Below are 26400 nucleotides of genomic sequence, written 5' to 3'. Positions count from 1 at the left end.
TCCTATTACAACCTTTTGATAGAAAATAAAAACAATACTTCTTCACACTCATTTTTATTAAACAAATAAAGCTGGTAGTGGAACAGTTTTTATTTAATGCATAAACATATAAGTCCCTTTATTAGAGAAATTATACCTATTGGTAAATATGGTCAATGGTCACATCTATGTATTAATTCTTTAAAAATCAGAAGCAGTAATTAGGACACACCCTATGTCCTCTTCACTACATCGTGAAGTGTCTCGTGTAGTCATATTCTATTGTTGGAATGACAGCTTGTACAAATTTCAAAAAAATTAGAAGATACCTGAAGGTCTTTAGCTAAGGAAAATAAAATTTGTGGATAGTGCTGTTCTAAATCCATAGTAATTATTTTATTAATTTATGTGAAAAAATATAAAATCTTCTATTACACCTATTAAGGATACCTAGTCATGAAAATGTCTATCTACTTAACACAGGGGTTCTGCTAAGTCATCTACTCCAACATCTGAATTTGAAATTTCTTAATAAGAAGTTCACACATGTCAACTTGCTTCAGTATTTATAGCGACAATGTCTGTGTTTAAAACACGTGTTTATAAAACTCATTCACTTACCTTGCACTTTTATTGCTTGTAAATTTTCTAGAATTTATGCAAACTTAAAAGAAACAAGTGTACAAACACTGTAGCAAATGAAAAATAAAGTCATAAGGGACTCTGAAGCTAGGTCACACATTTAACAACCACATAATGAGCGATATTGTACTATTTTCGTTTCATAAAATGCTGACTTTTTTCTTCTATTGAACCTAGAAACATTGAGTTTACTTAATTTTCAATAGGAAACAAAATTACTCTATTATGAATCACCTAGAGTATTCTTAGCTGCTACCTAGCCTTCCACATTGAGATGAATGTGAAAGTTAATGTACAGCAAGAATCCAGAAATAAATCTTGTTGAACTAAAAGCTCCTGGTGTTTCTTGAAGTATCAAATCAACCCAAAGTTCCTCTACGGACATGTTTTATTAATAATACAGAGGTCATCATAGCTTTAATGCATGAGTAACCCCTGTTTCTCACTGAATGGTATAAATCATACAATTCAATACACACCTATGTCCAAATCAATTCAGGCCATTTGGCATGTTAATCACTGACTGTGAGTGCTCTGATGAGTCCGATATGGACACAAACATCTCAGGATATGACAAGGTGCTTAGACATTAATACTAATTTACTCCTCCTACATACCCTGGAGAACTGAGTAGGAAAGCCAGAATAAGATGCTTTTCCACAAGAGAAAATTTTATAGGTTGTATTTTTAATTAACCTGTCCAACTTGAATTCTTTGCTTTAGGGAGGCCTCAGGTTGACATAACCTTAACCTTACTGTCACCTGATGGGAACACACATTTGTGCTAAACATTACATCTTTAACAAGGCAGACTGAACTGGCCTGCAAGTGTAGGGTCTAGTCACTGAGTGTGAACTACTTTTCATAATATGACATAACCCAGATAAATTAGATTTTCACTAGGACTTCCTTACACAAGCAGCTAAAACAAATTATAGGTTCTATCATGAAAGTTACACTATATTTCCAAAATGAACAAACAAAAATCCTTAGGAGCCACCGGATGATGGTAGTGCACACCTTTAATCCTAGCACCCAGGAGGCAGAGGCAGGTGGATCTCTTTAAGTTTGAGGCCATTCTCATCTACAGAGCAAGTTCTAGGACAGGCTCCAAAGCTACAGATACCCTACCTCAAAAAAAAAAAAATCTGTAAAAGCTATTTACCACCAATCCTATATACAGGTAAGGATACATATGAACGCCAAGCTCTCCCCCACCTTCTGCAACTGTCTCAATAATTTTCTTCATCACTTCAGCATGCCTGAAATCAAACAACAAATCTTATTAGCATGGGTCAACTCTATCAAAATAGATTTTATTTATAAACAACCCCCTAAAAATCCTATGGTAATTGCTCATGGTTTAATTTTTAATATAAAATAATTATATTATAAAATACTCTTTCTACATTGCTGAGCCATAAAGACTCTCTCATTGGAGTGGATAGCCATTTCTAAAAGTTATAATCACAATAAACACAACAGTATCAGTCAGCTTTCTGATAATGGAGGCAGAAAAACCACAGGGCAAACCCTGCCAGATGGTAAATGTGAAGCTACAGTTGTTTGCTCTGGAAACATAAATATCAGGGTATGCAAATCAACAAAAGAAAAAGCCAAGAGAGCCTTGTGACTGTAAATGTTTGTTATTACTGCTGTGTAAGCTTGTGTGAGGCTGAATATGAGTATGTGCATGCCAGTGTGCATGAGAGGTCATAGGAAGATTTCCAGGAAGATCTCCTTCCCTAACAGGATTCAGGCTTGTGTAGCAAGAGCTTTTACCCACACTAGGCCTCTTAAATTTCACCAGCCTTTTAAATGTTTAAATATTTATTTAGCTTAGGCAAAAAAAATTGTAACTGAAAGGTTCAATAAAAGCTAAGAATCAGAGCCAAGTTTATATCTTTCCTTTGTATTAATGGGCATTATCTGATTCTATGTAATGAGAAAATTTTGAATTTATATGAAGATTTTGTCCTGTTAATTTGATATATAAACTAAAAAAATCAATATACAAAGCAAACAGCTTTTCAAACTTTCCTAATTTATACAATACTATTTAAGCTCTTACAAACAACCCTTCACCCACAGAAAAAGTTTCTTAGAAAACAAGAATATATGGACTAGCACAGTCCAAGGCAGCCCCTGGAAAAGCTTAAAAATGTCCCCATTTCTTGTTAGGATCTCAGATTTTTAATTTTTTTTTTTTTTTTTTTTTTTTTTTTTTTTTTTTTTTTTTTTTNNAGAGATCCGCCTGCCTCTGCCTCCCGAGTGCTGGGATTAAAGGCCATCAGATTTTTAATTTTTATTTCATCCTCCTTTATCATAATTATGTTTTACTAGAATGTTTAATGCAGTTATCAAGTACTGATCTCTTCTCAACAGAGTAAAACTTATGCCACAGATGGACATTCAATTAGCACCTATTAAAACATCAAACTGTGAAAAGAACAAACAGACTGACTCTTAGAAATGAAAACCTTTAGATAATTTAAAGTTAAAAGTAGGCCACCTGGTGCTTATGATAGGCTATGTTCTCACTACACAGAAAGGAAAGGCAGAGTCTATCTACCTAATACAATTAACCCAAGTCCTGTGCATGGGGGTATAAATGGAGAAACACAAGAAAAACAAACACAGAACAACAACAATGAAATCCCACAATCAATGGATCCTAATGAATTACTTTTTACAGAAAATATTATAATTCTTGATATAAATAAGCTGGAAAAGTAAAGCAGGCCTTCCATGAGGTAAAAGGGTTAACAAAAAGTTCGTGTTAAATAAGTGGACACCATCAACAGTTTCTGTCTTTGGTATTGGGCTAGAATTTGCAATCCTCCTGCCCCAGCCTCCCAAATCACAGTGCTGGAATTACAAGTGTAGACCACCATGTTTGTCAAAATGCATTTTTTGTCTCAAAAGTTATAATCTAATTTTTCAATGGATTATCAGCATTTTCATGGGTATTTTTCAGTGAATCATGACTATTACTTGTTAAAAATTATTAATCCAAAGAAACAAGCATGTTGCTGGGCGATGCTGGCGCACGCCTTTAATCCCAGCACTCGAGAGGCAGAGGCAGGTGGATCTCTGTGAGTTTGAGACCAGCCTGGTCTACAGAGCTAGTGCCAGGACAGGCTCCAAAGCTACAGAGAAATCCTGTCTCCAAAAAAAAAAAAAAAAAGAAAAAAGAAAAAAAAAAAAAGAAACAAGCATGTTGCTTTTTAGCAAGGGAAATTCAAAACCAATCATGCATCTAGGTCAGTTTCACTTTACTTGGCCTTATGAAAACACACTGACAGATAAAAATTGCTAAGGCACAAAGTTCACCTGACGGGAATGGTAAAGAAAAGATTTCCTAAGTGAAGACTCATCTCTTCCAGATAACCAACAAAAGGAGATAAGGAGGCCACCCAGAGAAGCACCAAGTTAGCCTTACAGAACACATGGTGAAAAGACACACTCACAACATGTGTATCATGTCTGAAAGATGAGCGTTGAGTCCACAGCACAACTGCCTGAGCTACTGACTAAAAGGAGACAGATCAACAGATCTATAACTGAACAAAGAAAACTAAAATTAAGTTCTGAATACAATATTTAAAATAAGTCAGTAATGTTCATCTTTCTTCCTCTTGGATACTACACTAAGTGCAAGCAGAACATTTCTAAAGATAAAAGAGATTTTGCTTATAAAGTAAAATTTTCTGTTACTGATGTTTACAGATCCCCAAATAAAAGACTCGTGAAGTTTACACGTGCAGACGACACACATTCTCTCTTCCCCCATACACAGATATACACCCAGACCTGCACGGGTGAACTGAACACATAGGAGGTGGTGGAAGATGAGGATGGTTTTCAATGGTCACTGTTTTCTTCACATGATCTTGACTGATGTCTTCATACATGTGCTCAACTGTTAAAGGCTGCCGTTGCTGAAAGCATAAGAAATGCTCTGAAACCACTACTCAAGCTTTTAGCCTGCACCTGTTTATTACCCCATATCACCTACAATTTACAATTTCAGAGTTAGAATAAGCAGAATGTTGGAGAAAGGATTCTGAACATTCAGGCTCTGTAATAGGAGCCATCTCTTAATGCTACAAAGATGCCACAAACAGGGAAGATTACAGATGTCAAAACATTTTAAAATTGTAAGAATTTATCCCTTAGGTCCATTTCTTTTTTTTTTTCTTTTGATGGTCATAAAATGACAAATGAATTGGCCTTATTTCAATTATTCTTTAATTCAATATTGGCAAAATAAAAGGTGTAAGGGAAATACTATATAACACAATAATTTTGTAATTGTTTCCATATTCCACAGATGTAAAATCCTGACAAAACATGAGGAACTGTATACAGATTTCAACTTCTCACCCTTTAATGGGATAAGCTTAGAGCAAGGGTCAGGAGTCAGTACACAACACATTATTTGTATTCAATACTTAGTACTGTCACACTGAATAGTTTATTCTAAATGTAAATCAAGTTCATTGTCAAAAAACTGTAGAACAAATGACTTCAAAAATTTGAAAGATGATATATATATATATATGTATTCATGGATCTAATAAGGAAATTGGAGTAAATCCACCATTTTAAACATCTACTTTAAATTTCTTTCCATTTTTACCTCATCATAGCCGAACAACCATAGCCGTGGTGTCTGGTAATATTTGTCATAAGTGATGTATAGGTCATAAGTTCTCGTTTGCAGAATAGCATCTTCCCCTCCAGCATCAGCTTTGGCTTTACAAGCTTCCACTACTTTCCTTGTTTCCAGGGTAGCCTGTTACACAACAGTGGGAAAAATTTAGAGTCATTAAATTATTTTGAAAGACTTATCAATATTAAAAATACTAACTTCAAGTTTATTCATAAAAGTCATCTTAAAAATTTACAAACCTCATCTGTTTCCAACAATCCACTCTCTTCATATTCTTATATGAAAAAGGAAAAGGAAGAAAACTGTTAACTGAGTTAAACTTAATGTTTCAAGACTTAATCTTTTCAGGTTGACATATTATTAGCAAAGTAGAACGAGTTGTTTTTCTCCTTGAAATTTAATAGACAGATTTGGTCTCGCTAAAGAACTTAGAACCTCAGGATAAGATTTTCTATTCTTACCAAATCATAGACTTTCACTGGCTCACTTAAAGTACTTTATAGACCCTCTGCTCCTGTGTGAACATCTATTTATCACATCTATTCACATCAATTACAGGGTCAACTTCACTGTCTTTCTGCAATGATGAATTGAAAGCTCTTAAAACTGAACCCAAACAGGTCTTTCCTCCCTTGTTTCTGCCAAGCATCAAGGTGATGAGAAAGGAACTAATACACTGTTTTGTTAGAATGGTCGGTTTGATCCTTTGTAAGAACAATTAACCAAAATACCCCTCCTTGTTCTTTTAAATTCATGGTATCTTTTCTCATTATCTGTTGTTACACACACACACACACTCCTTACTTAGTCTGTATAATGTTACTTATAAAGTATGTCTTCAAGGCTATTTGGTATTGGATAACTGATTGGTATGCTCTTCCCAGGAAAAGACTATTTTTCCTATTATCAGCGTTCCTTAGTTGTCTCTATAGCTTTGTGCAGGGGCCTCATGATTTCTCCCCATCCATGTCTAATGTTGTCCTTGTTCAGCTCATATTGGGCAGTCGTGTTAGTGAGACTTTAATGGATATAGCTTCTGACATTACTAGAAGACACAATCTCACAGCAAACTCCCCAATCCTTTGGCTCTTACAATCTTTCCACTCCCTTTGGTAGTGTTTCCTGAATAGTAGATGTGGGAGTTGTTTTGCAGATGATGATACTTATCTGGTAACCTTGAAGTTATTTCACAATCAAAAAAACAAAAGGGGATTCTACATTACTTCAAAATCCCCATTAAGATTCACCCGGGCATGATACACACCTGCAATCCCAGCACTCACAAGGCTGAGGCAGTAGGATCATGAATCTTAGGCCAGCCTGAACTACATAAGGAAATTCTGCTTTAAAAATAACAAAAACACTATCTTTCCAAGTTTAAAAACACAGGACTACAGTCCTAATTCTTAGAAGACTAAGGTCAGAAGAATTTCTTGAGCCCAGGTGTTTTAAACCATGCTATGACAATTATCTACTGCATCCTCCAGAATTAGATTTATGACTAAGAGTCAGTAGAAATAATGTTCTCAAAATCATGTTCTGAGTAAAATAGAAGGACCTAAGATCTAAGTTTTACCCTGATTGGATAAAATTTAAGAAAATATTCACTAGGCTCTTAAATGATAAATCAACAGAATAAAATTTTTTTATTTAAATTACATAATTTTTAATGGCTTTTAGATACCATATTATTCATTTCCTTTTTATTCTTTTTTATTGTTTTTATTGGGCTATATATTTTTCTCCGCTCCCCTTTCCGCTTCTCCCCTCCCTTTCTACCCTCTCACATGGTCCACATGCTCCCAATTTACTCATGAGATCTTGTCTTTTTCTACTTCCCATGTAGATTAGATCCATGTATGTCTCTCTTAGGGTCCTCATTATTGTTTAGGTTCTCTGTGACTGTGAACTGTAGGCTGGTTTTTCTTTGCTTTATGTCTAAAAGCCACTTGTGAGTGAGTACATTTGATATTTGTCTTTCTGGATCGGGGTTATCTTACTCAATATGATGTTTTCAAATAACCTTTCTCAAGACCCAGCAATATCACTTTTGGGTATATACCCAAAGGATGGATGCTCAATCATACCACAAGGACATGTGCTCAACTATGTTCATAGCAGCATTGGTTGTCATAGCCAGACCTGGAAACAACCTTAATGCCCCTCGACCGAAGAATGGATAAGGAAAATGTGGTACATTTACACAATAGAATACTAAACAGCAGAAAAATATAATGACATCTTGAAAAATAATGACATCTTGAAATTTGCAGACAGAAGAGAATTCTTAATCCATGTGAATTATAACTATTCCAGAATCAACAATCTAATGGAATTGAAGCAATTGTAAAATATTGGTACCTTCCATGTCTGCAGCTTCCCCTTCATCTTCCTCTTCTTCCTCATCGCATAGCGCTGAGCAGTCTTGGAGTTTTATACTATCCTTTGAAATTATATTTAATTTGAAGTATATTTAAGTTATTCAAGTATATAGTCATTACTTCAAACATTAAATACATTTAACACAAAGTTGTTATTAGCCATATTCATTTATTTCCTTCACAAACATTAATGGAAAGCATGTTACATACACAGTCTTCATCTTGACACTGGAGATAGAAAAGTGAAGAAAACAGACTGTCTCTTCCCTCTGTCTGACTATGTGTGCTTTTCTGTGAATAGTTTTACAACTATGGATCACTTAGTGACAAGAACACATTCTAAGAAATGCACTGTTAGGCGATTTCACCAATGTAGGATCAAAGTGTAACTATGTAGGCCATGACATTACTAGAAGATACAATTTTATAGGACCTCCAGCGAAATTGTGGTCCTCTTCAGAAACATGTACACTGAACACTGAGCACAATAGTAAGTAAGCAATGTAAAATTATGTATCATCTAATCTGGCAGTTTATGCCCCCAAGAAATTCACTTACCAGTGACAATGGCCAACCCATAAAAAATTCACTGGAAGTGACATGCTAAGTGCTATGATTGAGAAGTAGCAGAGGCCATTATAATAAACCTTAGGTAACCACTTAAGTCATTGCCAACTGAATTCACTACAACAGTACATACATTTTTAGACTTTTGTGTGTGCTCATGGGTATGGAAGGCAGAGGACAAATTTTAGGAGTCGGTTCTCTCCTCCCACCATATGACTTCTGAGGATTGAATTCAGGTCATTAGACCTCCCGGTAAGCATCTTTACCTATTGAGTCATCTCACAGGCCCCAAACAGTACATTTATGGGTATCTAGTTCATCAGCATTATAAAACTAGTTCTACGTTATATTAACCTGCCTGTTTACAATTTAAGGAAAAACTACACTCAAAGTTAAAATAAAGTATCTTAGCTGAGTTAATCAAAAGTTATCAGCCATCACAACTGTAACATTACTTTCATTCAATGTATTAATATTGTCTAAGAAAGAATAATGCTAATGAGAGGCTACTTAGGCTTAATTAGGACTAGATAAATACAATCAAATGTATCCCTATTGCATGTAAAATGTAAACCAGAGAAGACTGTCAGTACTCAGGTAATTATTTAGTGAATCAGTGTGTCTGACATTGACACAACAGAATAGATACGAACAATCAACACTTGGGTTCAAATGAAGAATATTCTAAGGACTATATTACAAAAATAAGAAAGAGAAAAGTTCTAAATAGTTATAAATTACAGAAAGCATATACCTAGTAAAAAAAAAAATTAGTACACTGCTTTGTCCTTTAGAACAAGAAAGTTAAGCACCAAAATAACCATTACTGTACTTGTTAAAAAAAAATTCTTTAGGCAGGTCTACTGGCTTAAAACAGCTACTTGGGAAGCTACGGCCGACAGAATTCAAGTTCAAAGTTTTTCGGGGCTACAGAAAGCTGTAGGCCAACATGGGTGACACAGTGAAACCTGTCAACACAGAGAGTCAAGAGAGGGGTCACTCGGTGGCAGAGCACTTGCCTGGTACTTGGAAGGCAAAGATTCCATCTTCAATTTCCAGTACAAAATAAATAAAAATGCCAGTCACATTACATTCCTATCTGCCATTACAAATTTAAAGTAGACACAATAATAGCAAAAATAAAGATATTCTGAAGCAACAAAATCACTTCTGAAATTTGTTCTCAGTCAGACTTGCCAAAAACTAGAAATTCAAAAGGATAAATTTACAAGCCAATGAACCATTACTTCAAAATAAATGAAAATAACAAAGCATATTTTACTTTCTATCCTTTAAATCCAGTTAACAACTCCCCAAAAATAAAATGACCAAAACACACATTTAAAAAATGCCTTAGTTACTTCTGTACAGAATGGTTGCTAAAAACACTGGGACATGGTTGCTCCAGCCAAATATTCTACCTCTGAGAGATTTGACTATTCAAAAACTGGGAAAGGGTATGTTCAACACAGTAACAGACGTATTAAAACTATAACAACACAAAGAAAATTTATACAATCACTACGTAAGGATAAAACCGAAGTTAAGGAAGCATTGCCTATTTTTCAATTTGTTATATAAAGTATGGAGACAGACGCAGGCATTCCGAGAAAAGAGCGGACACACCAAAGTGAGTGAAAACAGGCTAGCATAAAAGCTTGACCCACTGCACTTACATCTATTTCCGCCCAAACTTAAATGATAAAATGACATTATTCAAAATGTCACCAGTTTGGTTGATAGTAAAGGACACATATAATCCCTAAAAACAAAATTTAAGAACTTACTACCAGTATTTAAAAATCAGAATAATAAAATTGCTTAAGCAACAAAATGTAATACTAATATAAAATTAACTCCTGTGAATCAGCAAAGGTACTGCTCACAAATGCTCCACTTAACCAGCTACTGTTCCGTGTACTTAAACAAGTAGTTTATTGAATTTGTAATAGTTATGAGCCTGACGGCCTGAATTTCATCCCTGGGGCTCACATGATGGAAGGAGAGAACCAAACACCCCATGTTATCCAACATATTTCCACACGCTTGCTGTGACACACACAGACACATGCACACACACACTCAAAATAAATAAATATAATTTAAAAAAAGGTCACATGTAGGAAAAACTAGGTCACTGACTTTAAAAATGTTAAGCAATACCTTGCTTTCCAGAGTAATCTCCTTAACTGCTTCATTAACTCCTGTAATGCCTGTTTAGAATTCAACAGAAACAAAATAAAGTTGCAAACATCCCATTTACTTTAATAAAACATCATAAAATATTTTACTTAAATTCTCACAACTCTGAAGTAGGCATATATTAACAGAATCTTTACAAATAAATTTTTATAAGTAATCCCAAAGGTACCTCAAAAACACCTAAAAAAAAAAAGCTAAAAGAATTCTGATTTGATAGTTTACTTATATTACCATGACTTGCCCTATTCAATAACCCATTTGTCGTTGTTCATTTGAAAGTTTATCACAACACACACCAAGATCAAAAGATTATATGACTTATATTTACATTTTAATTAGACTTTCACCAAAATCAGGATTTGGTTATTATCTATTTGCTTCAAATATCTTGGACATCTGAATGTAATAACTCTAACTCTTATGGATCTTTTTACTTTATTAACTTATTTCCACATCTTATTAATCCTTACAAAATCCACCTATAAAACAGAGTAAAAATTCCTCCCTATGAAGAAATGAAGTTGACAGACAGGTTAAATGAGCTGCTTAGGTTCACAGCAGTTAGGAGGAAGCTGGGATAAAAGTCTATCCAAAGATACCTTGGTTACTTATTCTCACTCTATTCACTGGTCACCTCCTCAGAACTCCCTTGTCATAGGAGGGCACAATGTGGGTAAGCAGCAACCCCACACCACCACCCTGCATACTATTCTAGTCCCAAGCACCTATCAGAGTACTCAAATGGACAGTTTAACCAGATATGGTAAGTTCAGTAAAATTAGAGTACCTACAGTTACTACAGACCAAAAAAATCCTACATTCAAAATGCATTTAGCTCCTAATAAGTACAGCATATTTTCTTAAGCTCCTAATAAGTGCAGCATATTTTCTTAATCAAAACCTGGCATGCTGCCTTTAGCATTCCTAAACCAAAGGATAACAAGTTCACCTTCAAAAATGGAAGATGGCATGCTCCAGAGACCAGTACTACAAATTTTTATTTCATACAAGTTTGGCTATCATCCTACAATAGATATGATCAATCAAGACAATAAAACTCAAATGTCAGCCAATCAAACCAATAAAACAAGAGTATTTGCTAAACCCAGAATATCAAAACAAACCTTATCTATCTGCCAAAATACCATAATGTAGTAGTATAACATTAAACCCAACCCAAGGCACCAGCTTCTCTCTGCAATGGGAAACAGTCATGCAGAGATTCGTGATGGTCAAAGTGCTAAGACTATGTTACTAGTTAAGTGCCCAGCCCTGAACAGGATGTCTTTATTAACACCCCCAGGGACCAGGGAACATCAAGGAAGTGGGAAAGAGAAAAGAAAATCTGATGGACAGGAAGGAATGCTGACAGATGCTGAACTCTGGACAGGATATGGACAATGCACTCATGAACTCACGGAGTCTGTACTTATCTATCTCAGACCTATGTAAGATTATGCCAGTTAATCTTACGGCATGGATGGGAGAGGTGCTCATGAGGTTCCACCCCAGGTGAGTACTACTGGTAGTTGATGACTGCTTAGGGAGGTAGAATAATGTGAGGCCATTGTTTGTTTGTTTGTTTTGGAGGGAGGTGCCACTGGTGGGTTCCCCAAGCTCTAGTGGATGGTTCCATATCCATGCATATGTGACCTATACTAATTCAATTCAGAAAAAAAAAAGAGGGGGGCAAAAAGGTAGCTTAGAGCTTAAGAGCACTGGTTGTTCTTCCAGAGGACCCTGGTTCTGTTCCCAGCACCCACATGGTAATAACTGTTTGAAACTCTTGCTCTAGGGAATCCAATACCTTAATTTCTGGCCTCCCACAGACACTCCATTTCATGCACATGGTACAGCCATACATGCAGATCAGACACTAATACACATATAAATAAAAATAACAAGAACATGTGACTTTTTAAAAATGACATGAAGGTGAGAAGGAAACATGTCGGGAGGGAGTTGAGGTGGGGAGTGGATACAGCGAGATACGCACACATGAGTATGGGGTTGTCAAAAACATCATTTAAAAATATTCCTAAAAGTATGGCACACAAAAAAGAAGGTTCAAGTAATTCTAAACAAGGTTACAGTCCAGCATTGTGATGTTTTCTTCTGCCAACATGTTGTAACAGCCAGGTGTCCAGTGGCTAGTATTGTAATAGCCAGATGTCTGGTCAAAAACTAGTTCAGAGGCTGTAGTAGAGGTACTTTTTTTAAAAGAGACTATGAATAAATATTGAAACCAGTTTTAAATAAAGCAGATAATCCTTCAAAAAGTAGGTGGACTGTATCCATTCAACTAAAAGAGAAAGGAGGAAATAAAGGCCTACAGACTGCCTCAACATCAACCCTTCCTTGGTTATCCAGGCTGCTGGAGCATACCTTACAAAATTCATTTGTCATATAAGCCAATTCCTTAAAATAAATCTACTTATATTATAGTGTACCAAAGGTCCTGGAAGAACAGACACTAGAGAATTAAAATTTCCCCAAGAGATTCTATCCTGTGAAAGAACCTGGCTATAGAGAAAGAGTTAGCTCAGGCCTGACAATTTATATCTACTTGATAGTTCTTGAATTTTGTTTTTTCTTTTCTATAAAATTATAACATCACTAAAGAGACGGTAAGGAGACAGTCTCTCCAATCTAGCCAAAACTGTAAATAAACCCATTCCTATATCCCGTGGCTTTCCTCTAAATGCCAGAGAGCTCCACTGTCTCTTGTCATACTTATCCTTAAAGCAATGTCATTATACACCCTCTATTCCTTCTGTCCCTCTGAACAACTGATGAATACAGGGCCAATAATAGAAAACAGCAACAATGAAACTTCAATGAGGCAATACAAGGGAAACTGGCCTCAGCTGGGAGCACTGCCTTATCCTGAGATACAGCTTAAAGTTATAATTCTACAAGTAGCTCTAATGAAGATTAGAATTTATGCATTAAATGAACCAAAAGATATTATAATGATACTTTTGTTATTTTCCATATAGGAAAATATGGATGATGTTACTTGTTCTGTATCCTTAAGTAAAGGTTTTTAGCTGTCAAACTTTTGCAGACTTTTGCCAACCCAAGTGTACTAATACCTACTTAGCTTTGTGTATTATGATCCTATAAGTAAATTCTTTATATTTAGCATAGAGCTTCTGAAATAAAATACAACCAGAAAACAAAGTATCTCTCCAGAGGAAACCAAAATATAAGTAATCATTCTAGTCAGTCAACAGTCAAATTACTATCAATGAGCTACCTATATCTTCCAGCCATGAATTAATGAAAAGCATTGAAAATTCTTTGACAGAAGGCAGGGGGAGGGGCTAACTGGTTTAAGATGATGCTGAACCTACCACGTCCTCTAGGCTTTAAACAATAGATTCTGGGCAAACTTGTACGCACAGTCAGTGCTTTTTATTGGACATGTTTTCTACGTAGCAATAATGGAAAAAATAAATATTTCAAACTGCAATTAAGTAGCAGATACTACTTTTTCAGGGTGAAGTCTTTAAGGACAAACCTGTACCTTATATGCACTTTTTAAATTTTAAAATCAAAACTATTATAAAATTTTTTTAAATCAAACCTATTTTAAAAACTTTAAAATAATTTATATTAACTACACATGTCATTCTGTACACCTCTCACCTGTGTTGTGATATGTGTCTACCCATCCCCCATCGCCATCATCCTCTTCAATGATAGCCTCCAATTCATCAGAATACTCCATCTGTTTACACCGTTTGTAGCATGGAACTATTAAAAAAAATAAGCCAAATAGGTATATGACCACTAATAATAAGTCTGTCAGAAAGAGATAGCTTCTGTCATTAAAAAAAAAAATAGTACCAAGATATTAAGTGAACCTTCCCATTCCAATGAGAGTGATACCTTAAGATTACACTCAGCCCACACACACATTAATCAGAAGTCAAGTAAAATGTTCTCTGGTTTAAGCATCTCTGTCTTCTTTTACCATGATTATTGTTGGGAACAGCTGGCTGAAGCCAGATGACAGTGCTTGGTTCCAGCTACTGAATATTTTACACTAACAGTTCTGATCTCAAAATATGCAAACACCACCTGTCATACTGAGAGGTGGTAGAGGTGACCTTGAAATACAAGGTTAAAGTAACTATCAATATGAATTTCATAATTCACATTTAAGTTCCAGCTATTTTCAAAAGATAAATAGATTAAAATTCAATGAACTGTAAATTTTTATTTCCTAATATAGCACAGGTGCCTAAATTTTCATAGAGGTCTATCAATTAACAAGTACAATTATTTCATAAACCTATTAAACACAATGCTCAAGACACTGCTATTAATTTCCTGATTAAACAACCAGGATATGAATTATCAATCTTAAAAATAAACATAAAAAGAAATAACTGCTGGGATTTTTTGTTCGTTTGCTTTGTCATACTGTCTTATCAAACCCAGGGCTTTGAGCTGAGCAAGCCCTCTCCCAGAGAGCTGTATGCCAAATACTTGGTATTTTTGTTTTGAAAAAACTGAAAACATGGTCTCCTTGCACTTACTATGCAGCCCAGCTAGCTAGCCTTCTTCCACCCATATGTGCATTCTATGTGCAAGACAACAGGCACAATGCCTGTAAAAACTGCTACTTACTACATACTATCTCCCTTCCCAACGCAGGATAAATGAGAACAGAAGCCAATGCATTGTTACATGATTATTTTAAGACTATCACAGTCTTCTAATGTTTTAAAATTTAACTTCATAAATGAGATGACATCTATCTTAGAATTTTTTTTTGTTTTTTTTTTGTTTGTTTGTTTGTTTTTTTGATTTTCGAGACAGGTTTCTCTGTAGCTTTTTGGTTCCTGCCCTGGAACTAGCTCTTGTAGACTAGGCTGGCCTCGAACTCACAGAGATCCACCTGCCTCTGCCTCCCTAGTGCTGGGATTAAAGGTGTGCGCCACCACCGCCCGGCTATAGGAGTTTTTTTTATGCCTATGGGTACTTTTAATGGCACAATGAATGATAAAAATCTTTAATTTTGAACTTTTCTATGTCAAAGGTGGGTTCAATTTCATTTCCATCAAAATACACAAAGATTAAAATCAAACAGCTAAATATATTTTGATTATGAAACAAACTTAAAAAAACTAAGGGGTGTTGGGCGGTGGTGGTGCATGTCTTTAATCCCAGCACTAAGAAGGCAGAGGCAGGTGGATCTCCGTGAGTTTGAGACCAGCCTGGTCTGCAGAGAAAGCTCCGGACATCCAGAGGTGTTATACAGAGAAACCCCGATTCAAAAGACAGCAACAAAAACAAAACCCTAAGAGGAATCTAAGTGTTTTCCAGGGAACCTCTTCTCCATATTTTGATAATTAGAACTTTTCTGTAAAAACAACTATAGAAAAGGGGTTAAAAATCAACTGCAAAGTATCCTGGGGTAGAAACCAAAGCTCCATGACATTTTCATGTTTCCATTTGTGAGAAACTTCAAGTGTAACCAGCCACAAATTAGGATCAGTAACTGTGAGTGGGATTTTGTTGTTTCAATATACTGTGCAAATTTTACTAATGTATACAATGATATAATTCTTACCATTTTTGGTTACCAAAAATTGTTTCCCTGTTGGTAGATATGCCTTCACTTTCAATTCTTCCCCTGTAGCCCTTTAAAAACAGTGAAAAGCACCGAAATACAAAATATTTTAAAGTCAAATATGTAACAAGATATCACATGTAAATCTCAAGACTACAAAATCTGCATTTCTGTGGAAATTGTTTTAGGACTTGTTAAGGAAGTTTGCCATTAAGCAAGGGCATAGAAAACATATGCCAGCACGAGTGAAATATACTAAAAGATGCAGACAGAGGGGATTTGTATTTAATATTAGGGAAAATGGTAGAATAATAGAACTAGGAAACTACTGCACTTGCCTCTAAACAAAAAGAAAATGCAGCTCTTCCATAATCTAGTCCATCATATAACCTCTCAGACTGTTAATATCGAAGTACTGCTCATTTTGACATTAGGGCTAGGAATGGAAAGGCTGACTAATACTACATACAAAGCAGACACTTGGCCCCTAGAAGGGGGGAGGGGTTGAAGAGGGTAAGGTGGTGTATGAAGGAAACTTCTACATGAACCCTATCGTTCTGTACAATGACTATACTCTAAAAATTTAAATCCCTCCTCCTACCAGTTTTTAAAGATGAGACTAAAAGATAAAAAATGTTTGAACCAAAGATGGTAATACTTAGAATACTAATACTTAAAAGCAAACAACAACAACAAAAATCCAGTTGCAGCGTGTAATTACAGGACTTTCAGCTCTAAAATGAGCTATTAATTATCAGTAAATTCTTCTAACACTAAAAGGCAGGGAATACCATTTCCACTCTATAGGTAAGAAAGTGAAGTTTAAAGGGGTCAGAGTGCTCACAGTCAGGAAGACAGGCTGGAGGAGATAGGATCAAATCAAGTGACTCTGGGACCCTTCTTCATCTCCTCCTCTGACTTGGGACCAACTGCTTGCAATTCTGAGCTACTGTGACATCTCTCACTAACAATTTATTCAGTCTTCTGTGTACCATCTACTAGACCTGACCAGGACAGAGCAGGCATATGGTGCCTTCACAAGTATCAACACATAAACTTGAAGTTCTGCTGCCTTTTCAATCTTTTTTAATTTAAACTCTACAAATTTGAGAATGAGATAAAGCCAGGAATATCATTTGACAGCCTATATTCTTCTTCCAATAAGTTCAACTATCAGACTCAACATCAATGCCTGAAGTTCTGAGGGAAGAAGTTAAAATAAGATCATGATGGCACTTGTGTACAAATATATTAGCATGGAAATATTTGCTTCTAACATTAAGTTATTATTCCTTGGCCCTAGCAATTCAAACAAATGTGTGGGCACTAGCATGAGGTGTGACTAAGTTCTCAGTATAATTATTTTAACAATCATAATCCATAAAAATAAAGCTGACGTGATAGTTTAGCAGCTACAGGCACTTGCCACTAAGGCTGAGCATCTGAGTTCAATCTCTAGCACCCAGGGAGTGGAAGGAGAGAACTGACTCCCGTACCTTGTTCCTGACCTTCACACGCTTGCTCTGGCATGCTATGCTCAAACACACATTCACGTGTACAATCATTTTATAAATCTATAAACATAGCAATCTTAACTAATACCTGTTAAAAGGTATTACCTATATATACTGCTCTGCACTGTGCTTTACATGTACGGCATCTAAACTATGTGGATAATTTAAGCCATCATGGAAAACTCTCAATAAGAAAATGTGGCTCTATCATAGTAAAGTCTAAGAAAACTCCTCTAATCAAGTAAGTGTTAGCTTATTTCTATATTTATTTGACTTGAAAAATAGAGGATATGTATATGTGTATAAATATACACCAGAAACTAACTGTAGCAAAAAAAAAAATTACACATGGACACATTGAATCAGAAAGCATCTATGACAAGAACTTGATTTTTAAAATTTAGAGCAGAAATACACACACATGCACACATAATTAAATGAAGCTGATAAGCTGACATTTCTTGGTACATAAGAATTAATGCCCTGTAAGACACACAGAAATTGATAAAAGCCAATGATGAAAGGAACTAAAACAGGTCACAAATAAAATAATTTTCTACCTTTAGTTTAAAAATTATTTTAGGTAATTACATTCTTTAGCCAAAAAGGAAACTGGTAGCAACTACAACATTGTCATTCTAGAATCCAATAATTAGAACTATAATTGAAAAACATCTTTAACAAAAAGATATAACATATTAAAGCATATGCAAGAAGATAGTTGATTAGTTACAGATAACCGTGCCTAAACAGAACAGTTCAGCCAGTATTGAGATAACATTTTAGAACCCTCTCCCCATCCATTAGTACTTAAAAGTAATAAAACTGCATTTATTCTAAAGCATATTTGTATTAAATTACTTTAATATTTCAAAGTAATGTTAATGAAAAAAAACTATAATTCATTATGGGCCTACTGAGCGGCAATACAAGCCTTTGGTGTTAGCTGACTTCTAAAGAGGGCAAATAACATTCACCTGTGACAGTAAAGTTTGGGTATTATAGCTTAAAGAACATAAACTCCAGAAATTATCTCCATATGTCATTAAAATGTTCAAAAGCTGTTCACAGGATTAAACTCCTAAACATAATTTTTAGAACACCCACAAAATCAGACATAGAGAGAACAAAGGAAACACGATCAGAGAGTAAGTGGATTTGAGCAGGCCCATGCTTTGTGCTAACATGCAAAGTAAAACAGATAACCAATCTTTACACAACATTACGTACCATTGCCACGTCGGACAGTGGTGGACTAAGTGATCTCCAGCTGCCACAAACTATTCAGGGTTTGCAAGGAATATGGAAAAAGCAGAAAAGAAACATGAACATCACTGAGTACAGGATGGTAAAATATCAAACTGATCACCCTGAGTAACTCTGATTCTTAATCAATTAAAACGCAAATTTTAACAAAACCTGTTTTTATCAATTTATTTTCAATTAGGAAACTTAAAGTTTTAGGGTCTATAAAAACTCAAGTTAACTTTGGAAGATAGAAGAACACTGTTCTCTTTTTGTTTTGTTTCTCAAGACATGGTTCTCTGTGTAGCCCTGGCTATTCTGGAACTCACTCTGTAGACCAGGCTGGCCTATCGTCCACCTCTGCCCCCAGTGTTGTGTCACCACACTCAGCAAACACTGTTATCTTTAATTCAATCTTCATAATCAAACCATATTTCAAAGATGATACAAAATCACTACAGGTAAGGCAATGAAGTTCAAAATCCATCTTGCAGTTCAATAAATAGTCTTGTTAAAGACTGAAAACGCAAAGAAAATGTTTAAATAAGTAAATAGATATAGGTCTATAATGTCAATCTATTTCATTAAATCACAGTTGGAGTTTCTGCTTCTTCCTCGTATAATTACTTAATTTTTTTAGCATTGTTTTACAAGTATTTCACCCGGATGTAAGTCTTTGTGCTACATGCATTCCTGATATCCACAAAGGTCAGAAAAAGGCATGAGAGTCCCTGTAACTGAAGTTAGAGATAGTTGTAAGCCACTGTGTGGTTGCTGGAAATGGAACTCGGGTTTTCTGCATTAACAAGTGAACTTAATAAGTGAGGCGTCTCTTCAGTCCTCTATTGTTTTTTAAGAAACTTTTAGTTTTTGTGGTTCTGGGGGAGCAAACTAAGCAAGCATTCTGTGGCTGAGCTATATGCCCCTGCACTAGACCAATACTGAAAGTTTTATTACACTCTTAAAAGAATTAAGGAGAAAAAACAATTATAGTAACAAACAATGGGGGAAAGTTTAAGTTCTGAACTAACTATGAAACGTCTACAAAATCAGGCTTGGGTTCTGGCTGGTCCCCAGCACCTGAGCCACCAAGTGTGGTGGGACACGCCTGTAACCCCAGCACTTCTGAGGTGGGAGGAGAAGGAGAGTTCAAGGCCGTCTTCAGCTACCTGGTGAATTCCAGACTAGCCTAGGGTACGTGAGACCTGTCCAAAGAGTCCCGAGAGAGGTAGAGGAGATGAGGAGAAAAAGGGAAAACAGCTAATGGATTCCTTGAGCTTTCTGAGCAGGCTAGATGTTATTATAAGCTTTAGCTTTTCTTCACAAATAGAAATCACATCCAGGGAAAAGGAATTTAATATGTGAAGAATAGTCAGTGCTCATAAAAATAAAGAAACCTCACTGAAGGGTACAAATCTTCCTTTTAAAAATAGAAAACAAGAGTCTGCTAAGCAGAACTACAGTGTAACTGCAAGGCTGTCTATATCTTTCCCTTTGCTATGTCACAACAGCTCTAACGGATAACTTTAAATCATTTATGGATTTATTACACAGTACGAAATAAGGATTTCTCAGTATCTTTTGAAGGAATGTATATATATATATATATATATATATATATATATATCCAAAAGTCTACTTTCATTTGAGAGTAAAATCCAACCCAATAAGCATTCTAAAACTACTCTAAGCGGATATCTCACCAGCGTTAAGATATGGCAACTTTATTCCCAACAGAAACTTTTTTCTTCTTTCATTTAATACTTTTTTAATTATTTAAACTGGTTAATTAATAATAGAAGCCAAAATAAAAACAGTAGCTTCTTTCTACCTTCAGTTTGGAGCATCTGGGCATTTGAACACAACCAAGTATTACTTTTAGTTCTGTGGTTGCCAGAAATTAATTTATTGTCACCGAAGTAACAAGTTAAGAAAATGCAAGCCAAAGAAATTATTTAAAATGGAGATTCTTTAATTATATTGCCTTCAAGTCCTAAGATATTAATTTTATCTAATGGTCTCATGGTAGTAATTATTTAAAAATAACCAAACATTACAAAATAAAAACTGAAAAAAGGAACCCACAGAATTGCACCAATAATTAGCACATGTGAATGCCTGTCCTAATTAGCAATAGCCATCATTACTTGCTTCAAAGAGTCAAGTAAAATAAATAACATGTTAGAGTTAAATTTCAAATTACCAATTGCTTACATCTTTCTTAAATATTCTCCTGCGATATTTTTCACTACATAATACAGATTAATACTGTGTCCAACAAGATGTAATCAATATTTGCACTTTAGCAAACAGTATTATTCCTAAACTGACCTTCAATTCATGTAACACTATTTAAGTTCGTTACACAAGCATTTGTTTTTCCCAAAGGATACAGCAATAGATTTGGGCTGCCCTCTTTTGAAACATAAATACTTCCACATTTCTCAATGAAAACAAAAAGACAGCTAGAAACTGATGAATAAGAGCCCAGAAATTAGAAGAAACAAATTAACAACTCAATTCAGTATGCAGTATTTATCCTGAGCAAATCATACCTTCCTATTGTCTCCCTTGGGCTCACTTAACTCAACCCTCTAATTATGTTCTATCTGAGCCTAAAATTACATGCTTTGTATCAAATTAAGCTAGTTTTGCCTTAGATTCTTTTAAAAGAAACTCATACTTCATGAGGTTATTAAGTTATTCATGTCAGGATGAATTTTTGTTTGAAAGTAGCTTAATTCTATAAAATGCATCCAACAATGAGTTACTTTCACATAGCGGAGATAAAGTCAAAGTGTGCAAATACAGCATATGCTTATCTCTGCTCCTGACTTCAGATAATTCAAAAGCCCTGGCTAGAAAATGCCTGTCTGGGAAGGAAATTAATGAGAGCCATAAGAACAAAATGGACTTTGAATTGGCATTCAACTTATTACACTGAAGACATCTAAGGCAAATAAGTCCTTTCAAGAATGTCTAACCCAAACCCCTCATTTCACAGATGGTAAGTATGAGGCCTAGAGGTAAACAGCTAACTGATTTGTCTAAATTTAGAGAAATGGTTCTAGAAAGCGGGTTCCTTAGGCTCCTTCCACACTGTCCCGTGTTTTTATTAAGAATAAAGGCAGTTTCACAAACAAACAAATCAGAATGAGTGCATCATGTCATTCTTAGGTCTCAGAATGAAGTGGACTAAAGAGAGTGTCATCATAACTAAAAACTGAAAGATCAATTAATTCTCTCATTTGAAGCCTTTTAATTTATAGCCACGCCCAGAGCTTCATCATATAACACAACTTATTTTATTATGGTTTTATCAAAACAAAGAATATTGATTCTACTGCTAATGAATAATGTTTTTAGTAATGTTGAAGATCAAGTGTAAATAAATCTGCTGCCTTTTTTTAAGAAGCAAGGGTAGTGCAACTGTAACTATTCATAAAGCTGAACTCTCTGGAATAGCTCTCTCTAGGGATAAACAACCTAAGTGAATGACAAATCATAATACAGATCTGGTGATCAAATAAAATGATTCCTCAAAACATTATTCTGTGCAAAAAAGTTTGAAAAGCATAGCGAGCAGGTAAAATCCCCATAGTTTCCCCATTACTTAGCCTTCAACACAATTAATTTAGCAAAGGGAAACATGGTAAAATAAAATCAGTGTCTACTCTGCAAAAGTTGAGCTGAATGTCAGGAGAAAAAGCACTATCAAGGTTTCCAACACAATGTCATAAAATATACATTTGGTCTAAACAGAGCCAAGGCAGCCAATTCCAGGGCACATCCTCACACAGTGGTACAAATTAGTGAATACAACATAAATTTCCATTCCCCTTCACAACCTGCATTTCCAGAATTCAACTACACAGAACTATGAGAAGCAGCAAAATGAAAAGATATTATACCTTATCTGCTCAGGAAAGCAGAAATCCTCTTAACCTAATTACTATAGTTACCTAAACATAATTTTCCTCAAAAAATTCAGGATGTTTTCTAAGAACGAGGAAAGGGCACTAGTGTAATAGAATCGTAAAGACAAAGGCTTCAGGGTGTCTTCAATGCTCACCTCTTCTGGGGTGAGTACACCTGTCTCCTTAAATTTTGATTCCTAAAGAGAACAAAAAGAATAAAAATATTAGACCATCTTCACATTCAGTTAAAAAACAAAAAGTCATGACGGCAAACAGCTGCCCCTCCTAGACAATGGAGAGTACGCTATGAACCAAACAAAACACTGAAACCTGAATGTGCTATGTAAAATAGCACTGTCCTCGGTTACAAAAATAAATAGGTATAATGTAGGTAAGCGACATGAAATGACTTGCCGTATAATTGATCAGTACTACAGTAAAACAAACACGAGGGTTAAAAAGCATACAAATGTTGAGATCACAGTGACCCTGCACAGCGAACAAGTCATTCTGCAGCACATTAAAACAGCCATGTTTTATTTAAACTGAGTAATATTAGAAATCTACAATAGTAATCATTTAATATTTAATATTTTCCATTCTTCTCATCTCCACCATAAGTTTTTTCTCTTTTTCTTTTTTCTTCTTCTGGACTAAGTTTTGTTATGCAGGCCAGGCTGGTGTGTAATTCAAAATCCTCCTGCCTCACTGGACTTCTCGCCAGTGCATCACTACTGCCATGTCCAGCTTCACTAAAATTGTAAAACAGTATCTTCTCCTCTAAAGCAAGAAGCTATTGACGAATTTTTATCCTACACTTTAACTCATAAGATTTTGTGGTAGTCTACAAAAACAAAAAGATCCATTTGTGAATATTATTTATTCAACAAATTATTTATCACTATTTGCCAGTACTATTGGAAACAATGGGCTGCATGCCTGAAAAACAGATCAACTTCATCTTCACACTATAAAGAAAAAATAAGTTATGTAGGGGAAAGGTGGTATTAAAATAACTCCTCAGTTAGGGGCTCAACATAGTGAACACCTCCAGAACCCACTGGGATTTTGATTGGCTTGAACATGCACAAGTAATCACAGCCACTCTGAGTGCAGCAGCCTTGTAACTGCAAAAGATACTTTCTAAGCAGTCCCCAGCCTCTGACAGTTGATGCCTGCTAGGGAAGATAAGTCCTGTCCAAGGTGTGGCCCCTGGAAGGCTGTCCATGCTCCAACTGTACAGGCAGCAGTACTGCTCAGAGGGTTAAAAATAAAAACGTAAGTTGGTAGAGTTATGCTGGGAGTGATCTGAGAGGAATTGGAAGAGGAAATGAGGGACAGATAATATCCAAATTTACTGTAAACATATATGGAATTCCCAAGGAATAAGTACAATATATATTATAAATAAATAAAGGAATAAAGGACAGAAAAGAACCGAACTGTAAGGCTGCTGGCTGAGATGAAGACTGGGACTTCTAGTGGCCAGAGAGAACCTTCAAGATCACTCTAAGGATTCTGGCTTTCCTACACAGATGCCATCTAAGCAAAGCGGGCCTTCTCAAACTTCTACTTCCTAAGAAAGGGCCATCACCTCTTTCTAGATATTTCCTCCCCACCCCTTTACGTTCCCTCATCTAGAAGGAATCTAGAAGGACTGTCTCTGCAAACCAGGAGTGACAAGAAGAGGGCCATTAATTCTGCTTTCATTTATGCTAAAAACATTTGCCACACATTGCCTTTGAGCATGGTGACAAACGCCTTTTATCTCAGCACTTGGGAGGCAGAGGCAGGGGGATCTCTAAGAATTCAAGGTTAGCCTGGGCTACATAGTGACTTCCAGACCAGCTAAGTCTCCACAATGAGACCCAGTCTCAAAAAATAAACACAAAAATATATACTATACATACTGATTTTCTAACATTACTTTCAGATTGGTGAAGAGAACAAATGATTCCTCAAAACAGTCCTACATCACAAATTCAACAAAATCCAAGTGGTCTACAAAATAGTCATTTTATATTTAATTGAGAAGTGTTTTGCCCATCTTTCTCCCTTAGACTAAAAGCTGAAAAAATGGTACACAATTAAAACACTGCTTACCAGGTAATACAACAGTCTGGAAACGTATTATAACATACAATAGAGGCATTTGATTTCCATGTCGAAATTGTACTCAATTTCTAAACAGATGAGTGATCTTAACTAAAACGACTTTCACAAAACAAAGCAAGAGTAAAGCTTCTCATTTACAAGTGTTGCAGCCTTTTCTCGCTTGATCCAAAGGGCTATCATTTTCAAAGGTGTCTTAGAAAAATAATATTGAAACAGTACGATAAAGACCAAGCGGTCCCTTTGTCAAGGAAAGAGATCGAAGAGCCTGCTCAGCCTGTCTGCCTATTTCTTGCTTGCCGTAAGATTAGTAAAATTCTTACAGACAGCAAAATACTGAACGAAAGCAAAAACTAAGCAAATATCTGCCACTCATTAACCATTACTGCTCGTTTCTCACAAGGCAAAAGCAAGTTACAACAAAAAGATGGATCCCAGAAGTTGTAAGGAAACTTTGAAGGCAGCGCTGGAAATTTAGAAGTACAGCGTGTCACAACTCTCCCCCGAAAAGGTTCTACTGTGCCCAATCTATCCGCACAGACTTCCCGGTGGAACTGCTGTCACAGGACCACACAAATCCAGGACTAATAGTCAGTTGCGGCTACTTTAAAAGCTTGGGAAACCAGAAGTTTCGCCTAGTTCCGCTCAGAGTTACTAACGTGTTACAATTTACTACGTTCCTCTGAAACCAAAAGAAGTTGGAAATCTAGATCACCGGATAATCAAAACTCCCTATGAAACTTGGAAGAAAAAGGAGGCATGCCGTTGGCCTCCGAGCTGTCATCTTTTCAAAGGTTAACCCAGATACCTGTTTAAAAGACTGTGGAGGTCAGGATTTAGTGTTCTAGCTCTGCTCCACGCCACCTCCCATAGCAGCCCATCGCACAGAGGAATGACCGGTGGAGACAGCAGGGAACCCGTCGCTCATGTTCAAGCCGGGGAGCCAGCAAGCCAAGCCTTGGGACCGGCCCAGAAGCCCGGGGCGAGGGACAGCACACGGCGGCGCGTTCCGCCCCTCCACCTTCTACACCAGCCCCACGCTGGGGACCGGGACTTGGGCGGATGGTGCAGAGCCAGCCAGAGCCGCCCGGCTTACCTTGAGGACCGGCGTCAGGTACTCGGCCACTTCCAGAGCCTTTCCCTTCACCGTGTTGATCACATTCTGCATCCTGGGGCTGGAGCAGCGATGGGGCAGGGAGGGACAGTCGCGATCCGGGCCGGGGACTCAAAAACTGCCCCGGACGTGGCCGACTGGCATCGAGCCCCGCAGGCGGCACCCGCAGGGCCGGGGGGGGGAGGGGCGGCGGCGCGCGGAGGCCGGGCCCAGCTGTCACCTGGCCGCGGAGGCAGAGGCGCTGCCGGCCGAGCGAGAGGCGGGTGCGCGCGCAGCCCCCTGGCCTCCCGGCTTCACTTCCACCCCTTCCGGCTTCCCCTTCCTCTTTTCTCTCTCTCCCGACAGCAGCGCCGCCACCTGGGCCTCACGTGACTCGAGTCTCCCCCGACACGTGACAACATTGGGGCCGCGGGGGGCGGGACCCTCGGCTCGCTCCTCACTCCGGCCCGCCCCCCGGAAGCGCCGGAA

General features: G+C 36.7%; 1 protein-coding gene across 1 annotated transcript; it reads right to left on the bottom strand.

Moving 5' to 3' along the window:
- Positions 1-38: 38 nt before the first annotated feature.
- On the bottom strand, positions 39-26236 carry Atg3 (autophagy related 3). The gene is made up of 12 exons (XM_050148755.1): positions 25915-26236; positions 22862-22903; positions 18775-18824; positions 16031-16101; positions 14098-14205; positions 10408-10457; positions 7658-7739; positions 5536-5570; positions 5264-5419; positions 4435-4562; positions 1815-1883; positions 39-308 (listed from the first exon to the last, which is right to left on the bottom strand). Exons 1-12 carry the CDS (start codon positions 25984-25986, stop codon positions 227-229), a joined length of 945 nt encoding a protein of 314 aa, XP_050004712.1. The 5' UTR covers positions 25987-26236; the 3' UTR covers positions 39-226.
- Positions 26237-26400: the final 164 nt, after the last annotated feature.

Source organism: Alexandromys fortis, unplaced genomic scaffold (genome assembly GCF_014885135.2).
Source record: "Alexandromys fortis isolate MF-2015 unplaced genomic scaffold, M_Fortis_MF-2015_v1.1 scaffold_4, whole genome shotgun sequence".
NCBI classification, from domain to species: Eukaryota; Metazoa; Chordata; class Mammalia; order Rodentia; family Cricetidae; genus Alexandromys; species Alexandromys fortis.
Note: the sequence above shows the minus strand (reverse complement) of the source record. Positions and strands in the feature narration are given on the sequence as shown.